The sequence below is a fragment of the Camponotus floridanus genome, unplaced genomic scaffold, assembly GCF_003227725.1.
Source record: "Camponotus floridanus strain SB8 unplaced genomic scaffold, Cflo_v7.5 scaffold43, whole genome shotgun sequence".
In the NCBI taxonomy this organism is placed as follows: Eukaryota; Metazoa; Arthropoda; class Insecta; order Hymenoptera; family Formicidae; genus Camponotus; species Camponotus floridanus.
The window spans coordinates 1280730-1306749 of NW_020229581.1; the positions used below are offsets into that span (position 1 = coordinate 1280730).

The window sequence follows — 26020 nt, forward strand, 5'->3', positions numbered from 1 at the left end:
TTTCATAAAAAATTTGGCACCGTAAAAACGATTTTGTACGTATAATTGAAACACACTTGTACACATAAAAATTAAGAAACAAAGTTTACTACTGTCGCGTAAAACATGCAAGCGTATGCTTGTTTGACGAGAGAAAGTCGAAAGATTTTTAGCGTCGCGTAAATCGCGAGTTTATCTTTACGAGTAAAGCTTTCATTTCCCTCGCATTCAACTACCACTTTTCTGACCGATTTCCCGGCAACAACGTCCACGTTACCTCGACCGTCCCGATGTGCCGCTGGCGGCTTTCTAACGAGCTTTTAATGAGCTTTACACGCTCGCCTTGGCCGCGGGGCCATTAGGTTGATGGATATCGCGGGCTTCGATAATGTCGAACGGCGCTTCCTGGCATTCGCATTCTCGCGAGAGTCATCAACTCGTCGGTTATCGATGGAGCTCTCACTGTTCCTTGCAAATTAATCTCGATGTTAACGCATGCGATTTATAATAATTTATAATAATCAACCGAATTGTAAGCTAGTCAAGAATTACCGTGTAGGTTGTATCCCCTCCTTCCCCTTTCCCTGTCTTGCCAAATTAATTTATGGGGACGATTATACATAAATATAATTTTTGAAAATATATAATTTCGTAGGAAACGCTAAATTTGTGCGCTGTAAAATCTACGGATTTTTACAGAATCTTGCGAAATAAATTCGCTCCTTGAAAAGATATTCGAGGTAATTCGTTGTAAGGTATAGCATTTGCGCAAATACTGCCAAGTAGTTTCGTTCATGGGGACTCTATCAAGGTGGAATCTTTTGCAAATACCCGTAAATTCGTCGTCGATAGCGTATCTCACTTTCAACGTATCCCCCCCCCCCTCTCAGCTGATTTGAGTTTTCGGTCGCGTAGGGAAAGTAGATCTCATTTCAGGTTGCCAGACGAATCCTTTAATCTATAGTTAAAGTACCATCACCTGATGAAAATCGCACGGGACTAGCCAGGGCTACGACTAATCCTTTCGACGAGCTCGTCTGCAGATCAATCTCTCTCTTGCTTCCCGGTAATATTAGGGAAACTTTTCTCATCCACTTAACCCGGAAGTTCCATTGCCTCAGCTACTTCCTGCTCGTTACCAGAGCATGAAAATATCGACTCATAAATCGCGTCTCGCGCTTCATTTTTTTAGTAAATATAAATTTAAATTCAGACTTTTCTCCATTTTTGCAAAAATTGTTATATATATATATATATGTATTAAATTAAATAAAAAATTAAACTTGCAATTCATTATTTTGAAAAAATAAAAAATTAAATAATAATAAGAAAAATACAATATACGTATCTTTATTTTTCAAGAGCTAATTGTATAGCTTGTCAGATTTAATGCAGATTCGATACAATTAAAATTATTTTATATGTTAATGTATTTATTACACACAAATATCATGGTAAAAGGATAGTTGTGGAAAGCTAAAATATTGTCTGAATTTGACGCAAAAACTAAAATTTCCATGTTGTACATTATGTGAGAATTGGTGATAATGATTGATTGTAACATTATCATTAATAATCACGATTGGGCTAATTAGCCGCTGAATGGGGGTCCGCGATCACCTAGAATAACTTACATTAATCATCCATAATTATTAATTGCACGATATTGATTCAATAATGCACGATTGATAGGAAGAGCTAGACGAAAGTGAAATATTGACAATCGATAACAGGAATGGTTAGAGTATCGAAACTTGACAAATAAATAACATTTATGTTAAAAAACTATAAAGAATACATAAATACAAACAAAGATACATTTATTGTTAATAAATAATTTTTCATACAGTTTTTTAATTGTTTCAAAATGGTTTATTTTCAGAGTTATATAATTTTATTTTTATAACTATTATTGTATGATTATTATTTGTCTTCTCTGCAGCTGTCAGTTATGAAAGAATATTTAATTTTATAAAAGTTAAAAAGTGCAATATTCAATGAATATCACATGATATAAAACTGTTATTCTCGTTATTATCATTAATTATTATTTCCAGTTGTTATACTTTTATCTTGAACTTCCAATTATTAATGTCTGATTTTATAAAAAAATGATGCGGTATTTTGGTCTCGTAGATCGGATTCGCCAAATAAAAACGTTGCAAATATATTTTATCGCGAGTGTGACTATAATAGGAGCTGCTTCCCAACAATAGAACAGGTCAGCGATCCGTTTTCAGTCGGTGCCGCGTCTCGTGAGCACATTGCATATCTATCAACTTGAGAATGGATTTATGCGCATTGTCCCCTTACGTATATCCTATAGACATACGTATTCCATTATTCGCGGCGTCTCAACGGAAGCAAAGGGTCTCGCGTACGATGGAGAAAGAGAGAAATATCCCGTCCCGATGGCGAAACTTTATCCTTTACATATCGCGATGCGCTCTTCGCTGGCGCGCGCGCGACGAGGAATCGCTCGATATCGGCATGATACGTGTCTATATGTATGTGTGTCGAATGTCTTCCCAATTTGAGCTCGACAAACTCACGATGCACTCCCCTTCTGATACCGCGTATTCTCACGCAAACATTCCACCCGTCGATAGAAACCGATAGTTTGCCGATCGCGTTGCAATTCAGCGAATGGCGCTCTCGTAACTGTCCGTTCCGCCACTTTATGATTATGGACACATCGTATTTACGATACGACGGATTAGAAATATAGCACGGGTCGATGCGCACATTTTAAGATCGGTCGTAAATAATTTATAGTTAATTTCGTTTCTCATGCATCGGGTTTAATGTTGCATCGCTGAAAACGTGAGCGACATTTTTTTTAATCCTAATTATTATTCTCGAACGATTCATTTTTATTTTTTCCGAATTATTTTTAATCCGAATTATTATTCTCGAACGATTTATTTTTATTTTTTATTTTTTTAAATGTGTTTTATTTAAATTCTATTCGGTTTATCTCCGATATTATAAGCATTTATAGCCTGTGAGAAAAGTCTAATTTTAATTCATAGTGATATTCATAGAAATTTGACTGATGCATTTTTCTCTCGCGTTGCTTTATTGCGCAGTTTCCCTAAGATATGAGTTTTATGACATCTTAGATCTTTTTCCGAGTTTCGATTTCCTGACAGATCGTGCGGGAAGTTGAAATAAAAGGGGAAAACGCGAGGAGGAGGAGACTCCCCAGAGTTATAGTCGGTTTTATTACATCAGTCTACTCGTAAGTACGAGAGAAATTCGAGAGGTTTCGATCCAATTTGGGATTTTTTATACTCGCAGATTTGTTGTCGTCCCCCGCCCTTTCCCCGGAAGATGCAATATATATTATTTCCTGTCGATCGAATGATATTTTATTTGACTTGCGAGCAACACAGAAGTCACCCCCGTCTCGGCATCAAATTTCGTTATCGAATCCTTTCTCCCTGAAATACAAAGACTATTTCATCCTATAACATCGTCTTATTTAATTCGTAAACTTGTTTGATAATTTGTCAGCAATCTGTGACAAAACAGAACACAGATTGCAACGAATTCAACTTGAATTTTAGCAAAGTTTGTCATCGCATACAGCAATAGGAAAGAGAGGCATCAAATAGCGAGAAGGCAAAAGAGAGAGAGAGATGAAGAGGGAGATGGTGTTTTTAATCTCAAAAGACGGTGGGGATTTTGATTTCATTATACGTTCCTGGAACGCAGCTACCCCCTCGAGCAAGTCCCTTGCGCTCCTGTTTTCCAACAATCTAAAGAAATTCCAGTCCGAATAACTACACCAACGCCGGTAGAATCGCCTAAAGAGTTACGGTTAATGGAGGGGAAAAATGCCGGGGTGGAATGACGGGAAGGGTTGCCGTGGGAAAAGGAGAGAAAGGAAGGGCGGGAACGCCGGGGATGCTTGAGTGCACCAGGAAGCCGGTGGTGCAAGCGGTTTGTCCGCGAAGAGGAGAATTGAAAATCAGCCACCGCGAGAGGCGCTCGGCGGAATAGTTGCAAGAAAGGGATGAAGTTTTTCGCGGATGGCGGAATGGAGTAAAGCGCGAGAGGTGGGTCGAAGCCGCGTTTCGTATCGGACTTTACGTGAAATAAAGATGGTAGTCACTTGGCTGGAAAGTTCATGTTGCCGTCAAGGGAGAAAGAATTGTACAATTGTAGAGTAGCAAAGACATAAAAATGTGTACTAAAATAACGGAGGTAATTTTGAATGCGATTAACCTTGAATATTTTTTAAGATTCGATTGAAATAACGAATGAGAAATCGTCAATTACTTAAATATTTAGAATAAAACATAAGCGCAAAATTTTTTTTATGAGAAAATTAAAATTTCTCGCTTTTCTTTCTTTAGTTTAACTTTTTTCTTAAATAATTGTATTAAAGTGAAACAAATCTGAGATATCAATGTAAATGCAATTATTTGAAATAATCCACGGCCAGAATAAAATAAGGACAAAAATAAGATTTATACCTGTTTGCAATGTTAAAAAAATTTTGATAGCAATATCCATCTCTATCTAAAAAAAGAAGGCTAAAATATTATAAAACTATAGAAAAAGAATGAAAGCAGGTCATCCATTACAAAAAATAGAATGAAAAATTCATGAAAAAATAAAAAGTTGGATAAAGAAGAAATATGAGAAAAATCATACCATACAAGAGCTAACTATATGTCCTTCTTTCTCTCTTTTCTGTTCGATTTAATGAATCTTAAGGTTAAAAAAATAGTCCAATTTCCCGTGATTTCATCGTTCGATCATTGATTCGTCGTAGATTAATGAATCTCGATTAAAGTAATCGGAGAATTTTGCGTTTTAAAAATTAACGATATTCCATTCCGCGATTCACGCTTGCTTCAATCTGTAAAAACATATATCAGCCGTCTTAATTTCTAGTTTCCATTAAGAATAACATTTGCATGTCGGAAAATTGTCGCGATTCTCATCCCGTTCGCCTTTTTACATCTCTTTGTTATAAATCTCGATGATAATTGAATGTACAGAAGTACGGAACTTTATCTCTTTCTCAAGAAACCGGAAGCTAAGGATGAAAATTAGCGCGATTTCTATACCGGCGATGACTCGAATCGCGCGGAGCTAATTCGGATTTGGAATTCCCCACTTTGCATAGAATTACCTTCGCGCTCTCTCCTTGGCTTGAATATTCATGCGGAAAGAATGCATTTGATTACTTAATAGCCGCGACTCGCCGCGCGTATAAAATTATTAACGTACGTCAACTGCAAACTTAAATGCTCTGCTGTTCCTGCCGTTCTTCGTTTTCCTCTTGCACCTTTTTGAGCGCTAATTGAAGAGCATATAGAAACGTTTTAACTAGAGAAACGAGGGGTTCATTATTTTCTAAATTTATACGAAATGTAAGTATTTCATTAAAGGACTCTTGCCAAAATTTATGACACAAGCAGCGGATGTTCAATTACACGAAAGAATTATCGAAAGAACGTTTTTAAAAGGAGAGATAATCGTGATAAAAAATTGAGAAAAAAAAACAAACTTAAAATATTCCCCGATGACATATGTCATTTGGCGATATTTTTCTATTAGAATACCTTCTATTATAATGGAGATTCGCGTCAATTTTAATCTCTGATTCAAAGGCCATATTCGCGTGGGTTTATCGTAAAGATAGATACGTGAGATTCATCGTTAACCGCGCGCAAATCGTGATTATCTCGCGGCAGGGCGTCTGGGAGGAATAAACGCGAGCGCACGAGCCGGTGTGCATCGAGATGATAACTCGTACCCCTGTGTACCATACACGACCGCGAATATTAGTAGCCAGGCTGATTAAGAAGGAACCCGCTCTCTCGGAGAGGTCGCGAATGGTCCGACCCAACTATCGGTAAAGTTTAATTAGCGTTAACTTTACGATACACCCGCGGTAAGCCAACCGCGTCGTCGCGGTCTCGCTGCTCGAGCGAAATTGAGAAGCGACAAAGAGAGAAGCTCGAGACGAAATCAACATGATCGAACGATAGTTCGCGGAGGTATCAGTGAGACGTCGCGAGCCGTCAGATTTTGATTTTTAATCCTTATTTCTCGAGATTTTATTGCAATCTTAAAACGCTATCGGGGGGGGGTCTTGAAATTTCCACGTCTTCCTTATACATATTTAGTTGTTACGCGGGAAATCAGACGTATAGGGTAATCGCGTGAAAAATTAAGGATTCGTCCTGCCGCGTTCGATCCCCTTTTCCGGATGACTCGCGACCACGAGGAGCAAGATAAATGGCCGTCCTCGCTCGTCTCGTCTTATCCCGTAAGGAACGCAAACTTCGCTCTCCTCTCTCATTTCTCCGTGAGTAAAACGATTCATTTCTAGCCAACCACCACTATCACCACCTCCCCTCTCCCCGTTCCGCTGTCCTCATCTATCGTTGTCGTTTTGTCTTTCTCCGTTGGATAAATGGGACGCGTTCCTTCTCTCTTTTTCTCCTCTTATCATACAGTCTTCCACATTGTCCGCGCGCTCTCTCTTTCTCTTTCTTTTTTTCTTCCTATCCTCTCGGAGAGCTCATAGGCGCCAACTTTCCGTACGACCAGCTTTTTTTCTCCTCATCTTTACAGACACCATGATGGATGTTTCGTATTAAAACTGTCGGGGCGACCACGATGGATCGCGCGGATATTTAATTATACGCTCTACAAACGCTCGTCACATTAGAGCTGTAAGTTTTTTTTCTGGTTGTATGAAAATTTTAAATGTTTGTTTTAAAAGCACTTACGAGATTCTAAAATATATAGTTTATTCCCAACTCTTGTAATGTCGTATGTCAGGCAGGTATTTGTAACGTTTTAATAATAATTAAGAAAATGACGCTAGGAATGAAATTATTACGTTAATTCAATTAGTATTGCTGTCGTCTATCGACATAGTTTTTCAGTATTTCAATAAGTTGCTTTGTTTTCCCGTCCTTTGTTAAAATTAATCGTATTTATTAAAAATAGTGGAACATATATTGTAATATCAAAACGGTGAAGATTATGGATATGTTAATAATAAGTAGAATCATGTTAAGTGTACGTATGTTTTTATTAACACGAAGCGGCAAAAATATATTTGGAATGATATTCCGAGGGCGAAATCTCTCGGGAGGCTGCAACTTTGGCGCTTATGTTTCCCAACGCCCTTGTTCTGCCCTACATTTTCCTTTTCTTTCCCAGACGGAGGAAGGCAAACAGCTATAGAAACGGGATATCCCTCGCGAGATAAGAGAGTCAGGACGAGATCGCGGGAGAGAGCGAATAAATAGCGGCGGCAACGTTTTAGTCACGAACTTTTTCCCTTTCGGGACAGTAAACGATGGCGTTTCCCGTGTTCCCGACGGAGATGCACAAAGAGGGTAACAGTTTCTACATCTTCTCGCTTTCCCGCGACTCGACACCCGTGAAATAGCTTATACAAAGTGCGCGAAAAAGAACCGCATCTTCCTTTCGATCGTGAAATTTTATAAAAAAAGAATTATTTTCCGTATTTTTATTTCCTCCACAAAAATGTAATGTAAAAATGTGCACGAGACATGACAAACGCTTGCCGTTTTCTACAAGCTTCTAATTAAACAATTGTTTTATTTATCGCGATAAATAAAGCCGAAGAAATTCTCCTGTTCGTGATTGCAACTAAAGAAAAACCTGTCTTGCGAAAGAGTATTTCATGGTGCGTTACCTTTCTAAACACACATACATACACACATGCGAACACGCAGACTCATATACACACAAATATAAATATGTTTTTCTCTCTTTCATGAGGTTTCTATTAAAGCGCGCGCGCGCGTCAGATGTTTCTGACAGACCCGATATAACTCGCGCTCGTCGCCGCAGGATAAATACTCGTTACGTGCACTCCTGTTCTCTCTTTCTTTCTTTTTCTCTCTCGCTCCATCTCCGCATCCTCCGCTCTTTGGAGGGTTTATCTTCGTGTCTCTCTTCGTGTCCTCATTTCCACAGAGTTCGCGTCACGAGCTTGACGTCGGTTTGTCTCACTTCGTCTTCTCCGCCGCGGCCGGATTTATGGATCCGTTCGACTTGGCGAGATTAACGTAGTCTTTGCACGCAAGTTAGAGACTCTCAAAATTTCAGCGAAACTAACTCTAAACCTTAATCTCGGAATTTCTAGAGTTCAATATCCCTACCTACATCCGCTAATTGTTTTAGTCTTCGGAACAAAAAAACTTTATTAAGTATCCTCATTTCTCAATTTTTCAATTTTATCTTTAAAATCGTGCTTTAATATTCTTATATATGAGCTTTGAATTATCATTATTTAAAAATCATTGTCAATTTAATTTAAATAAACGCATTCTTTTTTTTATTCTCAAATAATTGATTCTATTCAAAAAATGTTTTTCCCATCAAAATATATAATAATTGAAAGAAGTAAAAAAATAAATTATACAGGGTATCCCAGTTATTTTCCGTCATCTTTCAAAGATTCCTGGGATCATTTGAAGACGATTTTTCCTCAACGAAAATGTCAATGAAGGCCATCATTTTTTGCATGTTCCCGATTTTTGTCATCATATATCTTTGCAATTAATTCTTAAATTAAAACTCAACTAAAGTAAACTCTACTTAAAATTAATCAAAGAATGTGGTTTTGTTAATATTTTATTTCTACAAAGCTTAGTTTACGAAAAATCCCTTATTTCCAATAAATTATTAGTGCCTCGACATTTTCGTTGAGGAAAAATCGTCTTCAGATGATCCCAAGAATCTGTCTTTGAAAGATGACGGAAGATAACTGGGACATCCTGTATATATGTTATAATATTTAATATTAATTATATAAATAAATATAAATGAAATTTTATAAAATTATAACATACATACATACTTTTTCTAAAAGAGCTGTACATTTGAGGAATTATAATATTTCCGTTATCAATAAACTGTTATACTTTTTATATTTCAGGTGCTGCATATTATAAACGAGGTGCTGGAGCCAGTACGATCCAACTCGCCGGAGACGCCGATTTACAACCCGAACGCGTTTCAGTTTCTGAACCAGAGCGAAAATCTCAATTTGGGCGATCATCGTGTACGGTAAGTAAACTATATAAATCAGCGCTGAATTGATCTTATTTATATAATGCGAACGAGAGATATTTAAGGGAGAGCAAGAATATCTAATGATTATAAAAAAGTAAGGAAAATGTTTCTTGCGCTTGAAAAAGGAGCACTTTTTACGCTCATGACTCTCAGATTGTTACTTCAGCTTTAAATATACATCGCGTTCTAAAAACGAAAATATTTTTTATCGCATAGATTCTTTAACTATTATTAAATTCTTCAGTTTGAAACGTTTTAAATTATTTATCGTGACACTAAGAAAAACTAAATATCGTGAATATTTGACTCTGCGTTCAATAATAATGTGTCATAAAAAAATCCATTGTTTTTAAACTAAAATGTGTAATTTAAATATCTTAATGTTATCCTCTCGAACAGAGTTCTACGTATAAAGATATTATTACACCGGTTCATCAATTAATGCAGTTCCTCTGATTTGAATATAAATACAAAAACTTGCGCGGGGAATCATTTAAATAACATAAATACGCGAACTTTTCTCATTTGTCTTATTATATCATCGGCGTGTCTCGTGCTACTATGTCGTCATAATTAACCTTTTTTTTTTTTAGTACGTTCCGACAACGGATCGTCATCGAAAAGAAGGAGTCTGTCTTCAAAGCCGAGGGTCGTTTTACCTTCTTCATCCCCGTTGATGAAGGTTTCAAGGTAAGCGGCTTAGCGACCTTCGTAAATTGATCATCCGGGGGATGATTTTAATATCTTTTCCTGCGACCGACTTTGAAAGATTCGAGGATAATGGCAGTTGTTGCGCCTCGTTCAAAGTGGAAAAAGCGCGTATTTAAAGTTCATATCGCGTGTTTAAGTTATAATATTGTGAAAAAAAATATCTGCAAAATGTATTGACATTGAATAATTCATAACTTACTTAAAGACTGGCGTAAAAAGCAGGAAGAGAGAGAATTTTAATTTAAAATGTGATCACGGAGATGTGTTTAAGATTGAAAAACTTGCGTGAGATATATCGATATATCTCTTTATCCTAGATATTACGGGATTTATGCGCACATTTAGACCGTCCTACACGGGAAACACCGTGTTACAGTAGCATTACGCGATGTGACATTTTACCAGCGGGTGTAAATTATTCCGTGCAGATACGTGCATGTGGCACTTAGACGTTTCAAATGTCGCGTCACAAGTACGACATTCTAACGTCACGCGTAAATTTATCTTAACGTTGACGAAGTGCACGATATCTCGAGCACGCGATATCTTTTACACCCTTGTTACGTTAGAAATTCAGAAAATTACCGTGTAATCGCAATTATGCCAACGTACACATTTTACGAATAATATATCAACGTATGTATCTTTTTTGTGTAAAAAATGATCTTAAAAATTGTCCTTAAATGTAACGTTTGTTTATTTGGTGAAAAAAGTTTTAATCGTATCTTATTGTTTGTTTTTTCGGACAATTTCTAAGATTGAAAAATTAAAAAATTGATAGGAAAACAAATATAAACTCACTGAATATTGTGAAGAAACGGCTATTGATCCATTATGTAATCCATTAATCCGTTAAAACAATCCCTCGATGTTTATCGATGCTTCTCAATCCACTCGCAACGCGTTCGCACTTTTCAAACACACTCGCGATAAATACGCGTATTCGTAAACAAAATTTTTCCGATAGATGCGAAATCGATGAAACATGATTGATATTGATAAAGGGATTGAATTAAAACGGTAAAAAAATCGTCCTTGGATTTCACTCGGTCACACTCGCGGAAAGACAATACGTATTCCCGAATAACCTTTTTAATGAAACGCGATTGGCATCGTTTCTGAACTTTAAGAAATGCGTTTGATCGCTTTCGAGAGCGTCTCGCGATCGATTAATTGATGCATTTAAAACAGAACGCCCGTAAATATTTTCGATTCTCACGCGAAAGGTACATATTTATTCGCGACTTTAAAAAAAAATCGGGACACGATTTTGTCTTTATTTCACATTTCACAATTTTTTTTTCATTCGTTCGATCGATTAAATTGTCGCCTTTTAGGCAAATTCGGTCACTCCCGCACTATATCACACTATTAAAGATTATTATGTATTATGTACATGTATTAAAGATTACTATATATAAAATATCTAAATATTATGACATGATATGTAAACTGATGAAATAATAATACATGTTCTGAAAAATGATAATATATAATAATTGAATTTTAATTATTTAAAATGATCAAGTTATTTTTTTAAATAACTTTATGTGTAGCAATCTTTTTAGTACATACTTTAGTTTGTTGTTAAATACTTTGGTATTTTCGAGACGCGCGCGTGATAACGCGTGCTCGGTCGATGTGAAATTCCGGGAAGCGTCGACGATCCCCGGCTATTACAGTTGAAATGAAATTATAAGAATATCGTAATCTCAAAACGTAATCATCTCGATATTAATTCAAAACGATATTTTCTGAATAGACTATTCGACAAAAAAAAGACGCGGAATCGAAATATCGTTCGTTAATGCTTGGACATTTTCGACTTGCTTCGATCGATATGAATTTCGAGAAGCGCGAAATCAACAGTCATGGCAGACACGAATATCGGTTACTAAAATTACAACGGAATTATGCGTATATCATAGCGTGAAAGAGAGAGATATCAGTCACGGCAATTTTTCCGAGTTTCTCGCGATACTCCTCGACGTCCCGAATATGGGACACTCGCGACGTTTGGAGGAAATATTCCGAGAACGTTTGAAAAAATGGACTCTCCCGAATATCGGCGAAGCCGAGACCGCAGTCGGTCGGGCTAATTAACGCACCGAAATGATCGCTCGCCGTTGGATTTTGGCGCTCGTTTGTACGCGAAATTCGCCCGGAATGGAATTCGACGCGGAATCGAACTATCGCTCGTTAGATTCTTCGATATTTGCAGCGCTCGACCGATGTGAATTCCGAGAAGACGCGAGGGTCGCAATCATGGCGGACGCGAGTACCGACAACTAGAGTTAAAATTATACGCGTATCGTAGCTAAAAAAGCGAGATCGTTTGTTCACGATTGTCTGAATCCTCACGAGTTCTCCGATTTTGTCGATATATTTCGAATATATAATATCCGGACGAGCGAATAAACCGAGATGCGAACGGATAATTTTTCTCCTACAAACGTACGAAAAAATGGACCGTTCCGGCGAAACGGAAAGCAAGGATTATAGCGGTTATTAATATTGAGAAACACTCAAGACTCGCACTTGGTCAAATAAAACACACTGAAATGATCGTTTATCGTTGAACTTGGCACTCCCGACACTCGTTTGGACTTCCGGCCGGAAGCAAAGACGCGAAATTACGAACCGATCGCAGCCCGACTACGCTCCGGTGACGCTCGGCCCGAACTGACCGGTCGCGGAAATGCAGTCACGTGATCGCGCGAGTGAACTCGCTACTTAGAGAGTGCGCTTCAATCTTGATTGCAAGCGTCTTCGCGACGTTTGATCGACCAATCAGGACAAAGAGATTTTTATTCGCGATTGGTCAGTCGCGAGCGTCGAGTCGAATGATTTTTTTGTCGATTATTTTTTTGATGATCGACTTTCTATCTAAATAAATTTATCTATGCATATGTAAGTCTCCATAGCGTATTTTCTTGAAGCGGACGAGTTTCTTTTTAAGCATCTGCGTCAGATACGGTTATCCAATTTACATATCAGGTATATTTATTAAGTATTTAATATCGTATTTAATATCATAATTAATATTATCATAATATTGTTTTAGAACATTTTTCATCCATTTTAGATATAATTTATACGAAAAACCTATAACGAAAATTCTAGACATACTATTTTTTCATTATTATTGTTTTACATTTCTTTAATATTCGATATCGATTGAAACAATTACTTAGTTATATCATCACAAATGCCATAAAATTTGTTTTTTTCAACAATGTTTTTCCAATTGCAGTATACAATTTTACAACGCGTTAGAATTTTAAATTCCTTTTTTTTAAATATAGTTTCAAGGAACGTCCATTAATCCCCGGCGGAAATAAAAAATAATTAAAAATTATGAATTTCGTTGTGTATGAATCCGCGCACATTCCACCATCTCCTTTCCCTCCCTCGGATTTTATTATACTCGCAGCGTTACATTTTGGCGCGGAATTCCGCTTTTTTTCCAATTTTCAACATCCAGCTCGTACGTACAATGAACGTTCGCGCGTGTAATCCAAGTTGGAGCGTAAAAACGAGGCAGAGTTAAACGAGCCATTTCGTCAGAAATTACCGAAAGTTTCGCGCCTGTACATATGGACTCGGGTCGAAAAAAGGAAACGGAGAGAGGAAAAAAGGAAAACAAGGGGAAGGCGAGGAAAATAGAGACCCGGAAGAGTCGAAAGGGATGCGGAGGGATGTGTAACGACTCAATCTTGAAAAGTTCCTCTCTCAACGAGATGGTCGCTTTCCGTCGAGAATTCCGCGGCCGATATCGAGACCCAGGCGCCTTCCGCGTCTTCGTCACCTTTCGTCCGACGACTTTTCCTCCGAAGTCGATCCTTTCGCGCAAGGATAGCATTTAAAGTTGGTGGTCCGCGTAGAAATCGAGTTGCCATGACAACGCGGTCTTCATCCTTTTGTGCTCGGTTGAAGTGTCGGATGAAAGGATGCCGTGTATCCAGTAACAAGAAATTGCGATACGAAAGGATTTGCAAAATTGAAGGAGAAAGAGAAAATGATGTAGATAATTTTTTCATAAAATATTTACCGTCTCATATTTATCAAATTATATTATCTTCTCTATACATAACAAAAATTGTAAATAAAATATCGAAAAGTGGCACAATCAGTCATAGAAATTATAATTAACAAAATAAATTATACCACTTGATCTTTTTTTTTTCTTTAATTTCATATCGATTCTTTTCAGAGATAATCCCTGCATCCTTTCTGTTACAGCCAGAACCGAGGCCAAATATGATTGATAAGCAGGTGATCGATGGGCACGTTCTACCCAACGAAGTCCTATTTACTTCACCGACGCTTGCCAACGTGGAGTACAAAACTCTTGTATTTTCCGACAATCTCAAAGTTACCGTCAGCTTCCTGAAGGCGCATAATAAAGGTAATAATGGTCGCTCGAACACTTGGAATAATATTGATTTAATTCAGGGAACAATTTACTTATTTATTTATTTTATTTATTTAAACAATGATGTGATACAATTGAGTGGACGGTATTCAATTATTTGCTAAAACAGATCCATTCTCGTCGCGAGATGATTTCACGTGTAATAAAACAGTCAATTAAAGGGATATGTCTACGATTTAACAACTTTAACGGGTTTACACGTACATCGATGTCTAATTGATAGTCCGATTTTCAGTCTATGTCCAATCGAACACTGTAATGGGCGATTCGAATCACCCATCCGGAGTGGTATTGGCAGAGATAGTGAAGGGGAACATCCCGGTGCGCAACGGTGTCGTTCATCTGATACAACGACCGCTTATGGTGGTCGACACCACCGTGAAGGATTTTCTCGAGGTCAGTGCCTGATCATCCGTCATTAATCGGATCTACGAACGTTGTTCGAAAACCGCATCGATTCCGCCGATACAGTTTTCCGTAACATCGATTCGTTCGACTTTTACAAAAAATTCGAGACTTGCGTTCTTTCAAAAAATATTAATCGTATCGATTTATTTTTGCGGAATCGTTTCGCGATAAGGTAAATTTTGCGGTAACAGCGCACGATAAACGATAATATTATTCCAAACTCAATCATCGCATGTTGAGAATAATGAAAATAATCAGTTGATTAGTTTAATAAAGAGCAAATATAATGATTTATAATGTGTACGATGCGTCACGATGTCGCATCGCTTTAGAGCGGTCTCGTCATCGACGTCATTTTATCCGCATTCATTAAAATGATTACGTTGAAATACGGCTGCATTTCGTTAGGGAAAATTGTTAAATATTACCAGGAGTTATAATTTAATTTAAATTTTCATATATATACATAATTTAAAAGAATCATAAGGTAGTGCGTTCTCCCTCTTTCTCTCTCTTTTTCTAATGTTTAAAATTAAAATGATCGTAAAATAACACATCCTACGTACGTGTAAATTAATTGCTATCTAAAATTAATAATTTTACCGTATACATCAAATATAAATGCGCTCCCATTTTCAAACATGATCTCAACGTGTAGAACGTGTAGAGATATTATTTTAGCGTTTTGCGATGTAAACAGATTTGCATTTAGAAAAATGCAATGCTATCTTCATATTTCGCGATGCAAACACACGTACATTTGCATTCCGAACAGCAGCATATTTATTTTTTAAAAATGCGTAAGCGCATTATTTGACCGAAATTTTTATGCGGTATTATCTTCAATATTTTTCGTATTCTCATAAAAAATGAACATTCAGTTTACAAATCCTAGAAATTCAAATAAACGGATATATATGATGTAATTGAAAAAAGAAAGAAATTATTTGGAAGAAATTATTTACGGATGTATCGAGAGAGAGAGAAAAGGAAAGTGATAGGAACAGAGATCCCTAAAAAGGAATATTATTGAATTGAATGAAATTGAAAAACGCTGTAATACGTTAAACCTGTAAAATCCTTTTGCTAAAATTCATTGAGCTTTCCACGGGTCTTCAATCATTCCGTATAACCTCGGCTAATGCAAACGACACGTACGTGCGGTGAAAAAGCGACGGCAATCGACCTGGAAAGTCGTCTGCTCGTAAAAGCATTGTGACCGGTCCGGTTTATACGAGCCGAACGCGCAAGAAAAAGTCGAAATTTATAACTTCGTTTAAACCTCCTTACCGGGGCTCTCTGCGAAATTGAATGCGGACCTTTGTTTCCACCCATTCCTCTCGGAACTTCATTCACCGCCGACTATAAAGGCGCGACGACAGCTCGCCATTCGTCGGATTTCGTTTTTCCGTGAGCCTCAAGTTTGATATCTATGTACGAGGGCTCTTTCACAGTCGGCGAGTCGAGCGAGCTTCCTCTCTCTTTACGTTGCCCGGCTTGCTTAACTCCTTTGAACAACTCGCGATGTATCAGCGCGCAGAGAAAGCATCGCGATAATAATGAGAGGAACGAAGTATAATGGAACACGTGAAATTCTCCAAACGCGAATATTATGGAGAATTGTTATTTCAGAAATTTATCCAACCCGAAACTTTGACTGTCAGATTGTATGACGTTTAAACTCCAACAGATTTGAGAGAAAACATAGCGTACGCTTGAATGTTGATAGAAGAAAAATTTATTCAATTTTCGATACACACGCAAAAGGATATCGTTCGAATCGCAGTGCGATTTGAGACAAACGAAAAAAAAAGGATTGCTTTTATCGCGTATTTTCAGAGATCTTAAGCTTATAGATACTTTGCGGGTAAGACGGAATCGAAATAACAATTCGCGCACACATCTCTTTCTTTCTCTCTCTCGTTCCATCTCTTAAAAACAAAGAGCCCGATTTATTTTCACCGTTTACACACACGTTTGCGATAAATCGCGGAAACTTTACGCGCGCGGGTGCTTCATCTCGACGACGCGACGCTTGGCATCTATTATGAATTCAGGCCGCGCGATGCATTAGAGGGGCATTAGTATTCGCAGTGTCCCGATACGTATATCTCGACGTGACATGTTTCGCGGAACTCCCGTAACATCGACCTCAAAGGATCCCGGCATTGTGTACGAATTGAGGAGGGGTGCAACACCGTCGCCGTCGCCGTTACCGTCGTCATCGTCGTCGCTGCGATGTAATCGCGACGTAATCGCTGCCGCTCGCATCGTCGAATGCAGAAGCATACATTTTGACCGCTGCGCAAACTATGCGAGACTCGGGCTAAATGAGGCAATTGCAGTCAGCAAGGTAGCTTCCGGTTCGTGGCAGATTCGTGAAGACCAATTTCATCCTTCGCGTATTTAGAGTGCGCGAGACAGAAGCTCAGGAAGATACCAAGTATCCGAATTTTGCGGAGAGGGACGATATAAAATGTCCAAATAATTTATTTTACAATTGTAGCTATAAAATTATACGTCTTACAACACTTATCGGCACCGAAATGGAGTCGTAGAGCGTATTTTATACTTATCTAACTTGTTCGCTTATCGAGCTGGCAAGTGAGAATGCTTATTATTGTTAACGTTATGATAGTCGAGAGGACTCCCGCGGGAACGTTATTGAACGATCACCGCGATACTAACCGTTTAAGAACATGTGGAAAGAACGTTTTGCAACTGGCAACTTGTACCGCTGGCTAGAACGTCGCGTTGAGATAAGCGTTGCATTTCGTCGTGTGTGCGCATTCGCGAAGCTGGGAATCGAGCGGAAATGAGAAAGAGAATACGCTTTACGGCAATCGTAAAGATTCTATCCCGCTACAGCGCCGATCCCGTGTATCGTAATGATTCTAATCTTAGCGAGTTCGCGCAGCCATTTTAGCGCCAGGGTTGCACGCGGAGCACGTGCGCGTACTCGAAATAATTCGTGATAATGTAACACTCCGGGTATATGCACGCTTTCGACAACCCGATCAACTTTACGCAGTAAAACGCCCTTCGCTGAATTTTTGTACGTTGGACTTAAAAGGCGAGTCTCGAGGATTTTCGAGCCCTTCGATATTGAAAAAGCTGAAGATTTCAAAGATTTTTGAAATTCAAAAATTGAGTCCTTTAGACACAAGATTTTAATAATTTGTCTTTTAGTATTTTAATAATTAAACAAATCAAATTTTTGGTTTTTTTGCGCAGTATTTGCACAATGATACAATATTTTATATATATATATATATACGAAATGCAGCCGGATAAAAGGATGACCGATGAGATATATTACTACTTAATTGACGCGTATAATAATGCGTCTTTTGACGAGGCCGATGCATCCGGGATGTAGGCTACTCCTCGACGAAGAGATGATTTTTTCACATTACGACGTATATTCTGCTAATCATTTTTTACATTGAACAGCAACACGAGCCAAAACACCGCCATTGACAGGAAATACACTCGCCTGTATTCCTGCATCACACGTGTAACAAATAATTTATACTTGATATACTTAAGTGCAGTTACTCTTTACTTCAATAACAGCATCAACGCTCGGATAACAGGAACAACGAGCCACTTTAGTTCGAACTACTTTATTTAAGTCAATAACAATTTCATTACTCGAGCAGGTGGCACCCGTCAAGCACAAGTACTACAACTATAACTAGGTCACAAAATCACTCTTTACAAGAATGTCTCTTCTCGTCGAAAAATGAGGATTCATATTTATTTCATTTTATTCTTCACTGTCTCGATGTCGACACATGTCGCATTATGGAGCGATGTTAATTAAAAAGCGATCATTTATCAAGTATTTATGTTATTAGATTCTTAAATCCTTAAATGTAATATTTATTTAGCTCTTTAGACTTCAATTCCAATTTTTAAATCTAATTTAATTAATTAATCTTACTGAAATGTCAACTTGTTTGAGATTTTAATTTTTAATATTGACTTTTATCGTAAATTCTTATAAATAGTCAACTTTTTGAAGGTCTTGAATCATAAAGTTTTAGACATATAAACATTAGTTCAACGATATATAATTCGAAATCCAAGTTTAATAATGCAATCGCGCACAATTTTTGATAATGGCCTAATGCGCGATTATCAAACATTTTTAATTGATATCGCCCCAAATGTGCAAAGACTCTCGATGCAGTTTCCGTCGATTGAAACGCATTGACTTGTCTACCAACCTTTCTTCGAGACGCTTTTCATTCACCATCGGACAGCTGTTCCACTTCTCGGCGGAAATTCGAGAAAAATATCGTTGAAACATTATTTCACTTCATGATATATACCATCACACACGAATGCCTACATGAACGATCGGAACACACAACTCCGTTCTACGATAAGCGCATCCGTTCCGCGGCCTCGCCTCTTGCAATACGTGCCACATTATCTATGTGCGCGTATATAGGGTGATGCGCGCGACTAAACGCGCATTCACGGTATTAAATACCTTTGTGATGTACGGATAATGTGTGTGTGTGTGTATGTGTGTGTGGTGACATTAAAAAATTTAGATTATTTGCCTGCTGTACAGTCTATTTTACAGTGTAGTTACCGTCTGCTTCTGTAACGATATAATTAAAAAATATACGGTTGAATATATAACTTTCGCGTCGCTATGCATAATTGGTTTGATAACTACGTAATTTTTCAATCTTTTATTTTTATTGTTACCGGTAACAAAGTCGGCAACTGCTAAAACTGGTATCGCGCAGATCACCCTATATACGCTCTGTATGTATGTGTCACATATGTATAATATATATATATATATATATACAAACGTTTTACACAGGACAGAGGAATGGAATGTTCACGTGACAGCTGTCGTCACATGCGATATCGACTGTTTTTCAGCAATGATCCTCGGCACGTCTCGCCTACTGTCTGCACCAGACCCTCTCGGCTCGTAATTTGGATCAAAGGCGACGGAACTTTTCCTAGCAGGAAATGTCCCGACAGATCGCGTGAAATCATATTCGTCCTTTGATTCAACGAGCCTGTATGTTGTGTATTTGTGCTCGAGAAACGTCCCGATCGTCGATATAAGTCGAGATAAATGAAACGATCAAGTAAGACGATCAAGAAGATAAATTTTTTTAGATAATCGGATTAGATATATCGGATCTCTCTTTGACATTGAAAACTTCAAAATCCTAAGTATGTTTTAAAGATTCTTTCAATTTACGATTCTTAGATTTTGCAAACACCGTGTTTGTCGAACAAACGGAGTAATTAGACGGAGTAATTAAAGGACTCGAACTGCCATCGACGGTCGGCGATAGTTTTACGCGAGGTACTAATCACTTACTTCCAGGTTCACTCGCATAGACACTGAGAACGAGACAGGCGGGAAAACTCGATAAATGAAAGACAGCAAAGACAAAGTACCCAAGATCGGTGTGTAGGAGAGCACAGAATTTCATGTTCTGCCATTGCACCACGCGCCTCGTGTGTCTCACACCGCAGATCTCTCGCCGCCTCCTCTCGTAGATCCTCCCTCCGCTCCTCTATCGTCCACTATGTCTTTGATCTTTGACTGTGCTCTCTTGCCTTTTGATTTTACATTTCTCTGCGAAAGAGGGACAAACACGTCTCACACCACGCGCCAAACCATAATTAAACATAATTGCGTCTGTTACCGGGACATCGAATCAAGGTCCAAGCGTGCGCGTCTCTCGAAAGGTGTTTCGGAAAGAATCTTTTCAGTTTTTGAGTTTTCCAGCTGTTGAAACAATTAAAAAATGCTGAGATCGCCGAGTAACTTTTCTCTGAAACTTTCTTTGATTTCGATTTGTCCTAGAATTCGAAAAGAACTTGGACAAGAACTCATGCGATTCGATGTCCTCGTCGTTATATCATTCATCATCGGAAGCGGGAACCAACGACGATCGACTCTTTGAATCGTTATTGCTGATTAAAAATATAGTTGATGGAATTAAAATAGTTAATGAAATTTTAATAACTACGAAAGTAAATAATCGAACAAATATTGGCGCAGATGCATATTGATCGTTACTTTAAATAATTTTCTACATTATCACATTTTTCCGATAAGCGCGCTGATGTACACACGAGAATCAACCGCCACACATTTGTTTCAAAACTAACAGATGTATAAATAACGAATTTGTGATTTACTGATCGACACGAAGTACACTGTTATCTCGTTTATCCATCTATTTCCTGTTTTGCTCGGACGAAACGGAGTCGATCATTCGTCCTTCCGTTCCATGCTTCCGCTCATAATAATAATGACACACCAGTTGTCACGTACAACAGTACATCTATATAATAGATATATACGAGCACATATTATATCTGAAATATATATATATATACACATCGAGAATTCGAGTTGCTCTACTATAGCATTATCTCGCGCTTTGAATCGCGATCCCTTCTCTCGCCTGTATCCACACAGCGAACTTGTTCACCTTGCTACTTCGGCAAGCATCTTATGCTCATAGAGCCTCCGAGTCTATTCGCTCCTTGTACTTTGTCGAATATTGCGAGTAGCCCTCCCTCCCTTCTTTCAACTCAAGTTCTACAAACCACAACTAACCCCCTTCTTGTGCATTGTTCACCCGCTAACTTACACGATCTTTCGAGTATATGATTTGTATACAAGGTGATCGAGAAGCCTGCATATTGTGATGTGAGGAGAGTTAAGTTTATTTTTTCCTCGGAAATGATGCGTTGATTATTTATGATTATAAGTGTTATAAATATACATGTATGGACGGCAGATTTTCTTTTTTTGCGGCGCGCGTGAAAAAAATCTTTAGATTTTTTTCGAGCGGAAGATCAAAGGCGGCTCCTGCTCGTTCAATAACCTTTAATTACGAGATTATTTTTAGTCCGTTCTTCTGAATTTTCCCTTTTAATATTTCCTATAAATAATAAACCTCGCAAGAAGAGTTCACTAAGTTTCCCGAAGAGCGTAAAAGGAATTGTTCGAAACTTATAGTCTGGAAGTAATGAAACTAATTTAATATCCGTAACTATCGCACAATAAAGTATCGATTACCTTGTATATCGAACTATCGAGTATTGACAACGTAGTATCAATCGTAAGGCATTTTTAAATTAATTAATTAATTAATTAATTAATTGCAGTGTAGTAATAAATTGAATTTATCATCAAGTATCATAAAATCAATTTTTCAAAATAATCAAGATAAATTGTGAGAATAATAAATAAACGAAATATTTAATATGAAAAAATATAATCACACAAATTATAGAAATTTGCGGAATCAAAAGTAAGGCATCATTATATGAATCTGCATATTTATCGAAAGCAAACATGTATCTTTCACCATTTAAAACTCTAATCTAATGTTTTTCTTTCCGAGTTTGTGAACAAGGATACAGTTGAAGATGCTTCTCGCAATGTTATTTTCGCCGAACGTCTAACTACCGCAATAACAAAAGTGTCTCCGGCGATCGTTCACGACGAACCATGAAATGCGAAAGTAAGAGAGCCGTCGATCTGTTGTGCCTCGCAAAGTTCCTCTCGTTCCGCGCGGAAGAAGAAAATCAGTGGAAATCTCAGGGAAAAAAAGCATCGCGAAAAGCGGTGCTCGGCAAAGTTGATCGTTTATGAGCGCGTGCTACACGACCGACAACTTTTTCTCCGGTGCGGCATTAAATCTTTAAGCTCTCCCTCGCGTTCTTCCGAAAAAGGAACTGTACTCGAAAGGAGAAAAACTACGAGGTGTCGGAAAGTTTTACGTTGCCGGACACGTTTGCGGTCGCCGCGAGCTTCCCATGAGCTTTCGCTAGCGCAAAGATACAACTTTAACCATTTGAGCTAAGCAGGTAGCTGTTTCTCTCTTTCTCCGACATTTATGAAGTGCGTGGAAAAAAATATGGCAAATGATTACGGAAACTTTTATATTTATCAATCATGGATATCTCTAAATTCTCTTATGAGAGGGAGAATTTTTTTTTTATTTTCAAAAATTACAACTTTATAACATCTCTTGGATTCTTTGAAGAACAAAATAACAAATGCACCTTGCGATATTATCGTTTAATTGTCATAAAAGTATTAAGCTTTGTTGTCATAAAAGTATTAAGCTTTGTTAATGTCACCGTTTTATCGTTTGCTTCATAGTGTCAATATTGTTCGCGGATTTTGAATTCTCGCGATAATTGCACGCGCAAACGATGTTATTCATATAAGACTCTTGACGTCTGAGCTTTCGACGCGTCGAAGCGTTCTCCGGGATGTTAAGATCACAACTTCGACGTCGCAAATAATTTCATTTCTCTTGTGTAGCTGAACAAAGGGAATCGCGTTGTAAACGCTGGCGAAAAGCTCGCTATGCACTTTGAGATTGCCAGCGCGAAGCGACGACGTCGCTCGAGAGAGAGATGGGCCTTTAAGGATTCGCGCGGAACGGAATTCTCCTTTAAGAGAATGCGATCGACGCCGCGGAAAGCTCGGCAACTCGTGGCGCCGCGGCGTTCGCGAGAGAGGCAGTCGGCGAAATTCCACGCAGAGTGTAAGAACTTGGTAACTGTAATTCCTCGAGACGAGACGCTAATCGGAAATTATGCAGAACAATTCGCGAATCCGACCATTCGAATCGCTTCGATTCCAGGCTTCGAGAGGCGGCCCGGCTCCTCTTGATCGCCTTTGCGCCGCTTCCGCGCCGCTACCGTCACGATCTTCCATTCGCGATATCTATCCCCTTCGTGGAAAGCGGAAGAGGAAAAATTCCTTCGTCGAAAAATTGAAATAGAACGAGACACCGATGGATATCGATCTCTCTCGCAAAAATGCTAGACTCTATGTACTATACTGTATATTGGCATCTATCGCGTCGCAGGCTGCATCTTCTCCGCATTCAGGATATCCGAATATCCAGAAAATGTCATACATCAGAGCGTGAAATCCATCGAGGATCGATCGGGACTCCCTCCAACATTTTACAAATGGTAAAATGATCAAATGAATGAAAAGAATTCTCTCCTTTTCATTTTTTCTCTCTTTTTAGGTTTTGAGAAACTCTATAGGTATTTTCACAAATTAAGTTAGAGAATTCGAATTAGAAAATCTTAATAAAGTCTTATACTTTGAGCTTCGTAAATATTGAATTTTTAAAGCGCGAATGGCATATCGTTCGGAAACTTCAAAATTTTAAAGCTTCGAGATATGTCGGTAATCAAACTTGAATGTATTCAGGACATATCAACGTTTCCCGGATTCACGGATCCATTATTTTTCTTCGTTCGCTTTCTTGATTCATCTCCATAAATTTGCCGGAAATTTCCTCGTTCTGGTGTTCATCGCGTCGTAACGCACGTCCCTCGCAGCGTTAATTCGGCGGTTAAAGATTTCACTATCGCGGCGGAGCGTGTGCGGGTGGTTTCATTATGGGCTTCCGGTACAACGATTCACTTCAAAACGGCCTACTTGCCGCTCACGGCGAGGCTCAGGTACCCGTACTTGCTCATTGAATTATTGCGCTTCCGTGGTTACGCACACAGTTAGTACATGAGATCAGTTTAGTTTGCAACGAACGAGCGTAAACGTCGAGCAAAAGCTACGCGACGGTAACATAGCTGTAACGTCGTCGAGGGAGAATCAGATTTAAGGAGTTAAATCGAATCGCGCTGAGTTCGCGCATGTCGGAAAAAGTTTTCACTAGTAAAAGCGAAAGTGGTTATCTCTCTCGCGTAAAACGTGCCACCGGGAATAATTGTATTAAAGCCGATATACGATTCGTAAAAATGTCACGACAGAGAGATCAGCGCGCCAAGTAATATAAAAGTGAAAAACGCGCTTCGGAAGAATACGAAACTTTATAAATCCCGGAGAATTCGTGAAAAATATCAGAGAGATTTGTAAATCTTGTCGCGTTCATCCACAATTCACAAATTCATAGTTTCCGAATATCTTTCGCTCTTCGATGATCATCGAAATAATCATTGTTCCCCTACGAATTGCCTGCAATTTGCCCGCATAATATTCTGTCGAGGCAATCAAAGCCTGTATTGGGACCATAACCGGTAACATTATCGATCTGTAATGCCTGGCATTACATTCCGTTAAATGTTCCATTCTGGTGACACACCCTCCACCCTTTCCTGACCTGCCAACTTGTCGAACTGTCAGCGACTGCTGCGAAAGTGGGTCGTACAGCTGTCGGGTGTCTCGGCCGCAAAATTTGCCAAGAAAATCCCGACTTCTGTACCGTGAATAATAACGATTCGACACGGAAGAAGATACGGATGTACATACTCGGAAAACGCACAGTAGCTCCGGGTCACTTGTCGCGTACAAATTCGCCGGGAGTCGCAGCCTCAGCACGATCGTGCGGAAAATTCGCTGAACGAACGTGTACTCGCCTTAGTATCCCCCCGTGCAATTTCATATCCTCCTCTGAGATCGAATAACGCACGCGTGATAACGTCGCGAAATAATTCCGCGTGGCAAAACAGTTCTTTTAAATGACGGGATTATTTTCCAAATCTCCGCGAAGCGTACATAATTTTCTGCAGTAGAAGATTGTGAATGTATACTTATTTTTCTCTCTTCGTATGGAGATAAAAACGGATAAATAGAAAATGTGAAAATAACAAACGCGCATCCTGCTAATGTAATATGAATTAATTATCTGCAATTATAGTAAATTCGCAAAAATATATTTATTTTTTCTCGCGAATAAAAATTTAGACAATATTAATGCACAATAAAATACACATCAAATCGTATATTTTATTAATATGATAAAAAGAAGTTGATGTGTTTCTGAAATGCATGCCACACAATCTGCACTCATGCTAAAAAATTCGGACGATACATCTCGGCACGTGATGGGTGAGATTTTCGCGAATGAAGCGGTGATCGCCAAAATAGACCACAAAGCGTTATTGATGAAAGGGAAAGTAATGGAAAATTGATCGAGTTTGATGACAGCCAGGTGTGAACATAAACGATTCCCGGCTCGCCGCGCAGTTATTATTTGATTCGACCGTATCGAAGATTAAAACGCACATTGCTATAGCGTACGATTAAGTACCGCGCGTATATTTTTTTTCTTGTACTATTTGTTATCTCGTTTATTCGTTTATACTCGCGCAATCGACGCTAAAGAAACCGAAATTTAATTCCACATATAATATATAATTATAATATAATATATAAACAATATATAATTAATGTTCGCAATATATAATTCAAGCTCTAATAATCGATATGGTAGAAGAATTTTATCATGTTATGCTTTTCTAAATAACTACTATAGCGCAAAAAAAAATACCAAAGAATCTCTTGACATAAAGTGAACAAAAATCGTGTTACAGCGCTAGAAGGAAATATTGATTTGGCGAGAATTTTTT

The 26020-nt window shown here is 38.3% G+C and overlaps 1 protein-coding gene across 6 annotated transcripts in view; it reads left to right on the top strand.

Moving 5' to 3' along the window:
- Nucleotides 1-26020, top strand: part of LOC105255294 (fasciclin-1) — a 232184-nt gene that overhangs the window by 168825 nt on the left and 37339 nt on the right. For all 6 annotated transcript variants that reach the window (XM_011264495.3, XM_011264496.3, XM_011264497.3 and 3 more), the window contains 4 exons: nt 8924-9054; nt 9654-9750; nt 14014-14179; nt 14442-14602. In XM_011264495.3, the coding sequence (XP_011262797.1) occupies nt 8924-9054; nt 9654-9750; nt 14014-14179; nt 14442-14602 (555 nt within the window). The remainder of the gene's footprint in view (nt 1-8923; nt 9055-9653; nt 9751-14013; nt 14180-14441; nt 14603-26020) is intronic.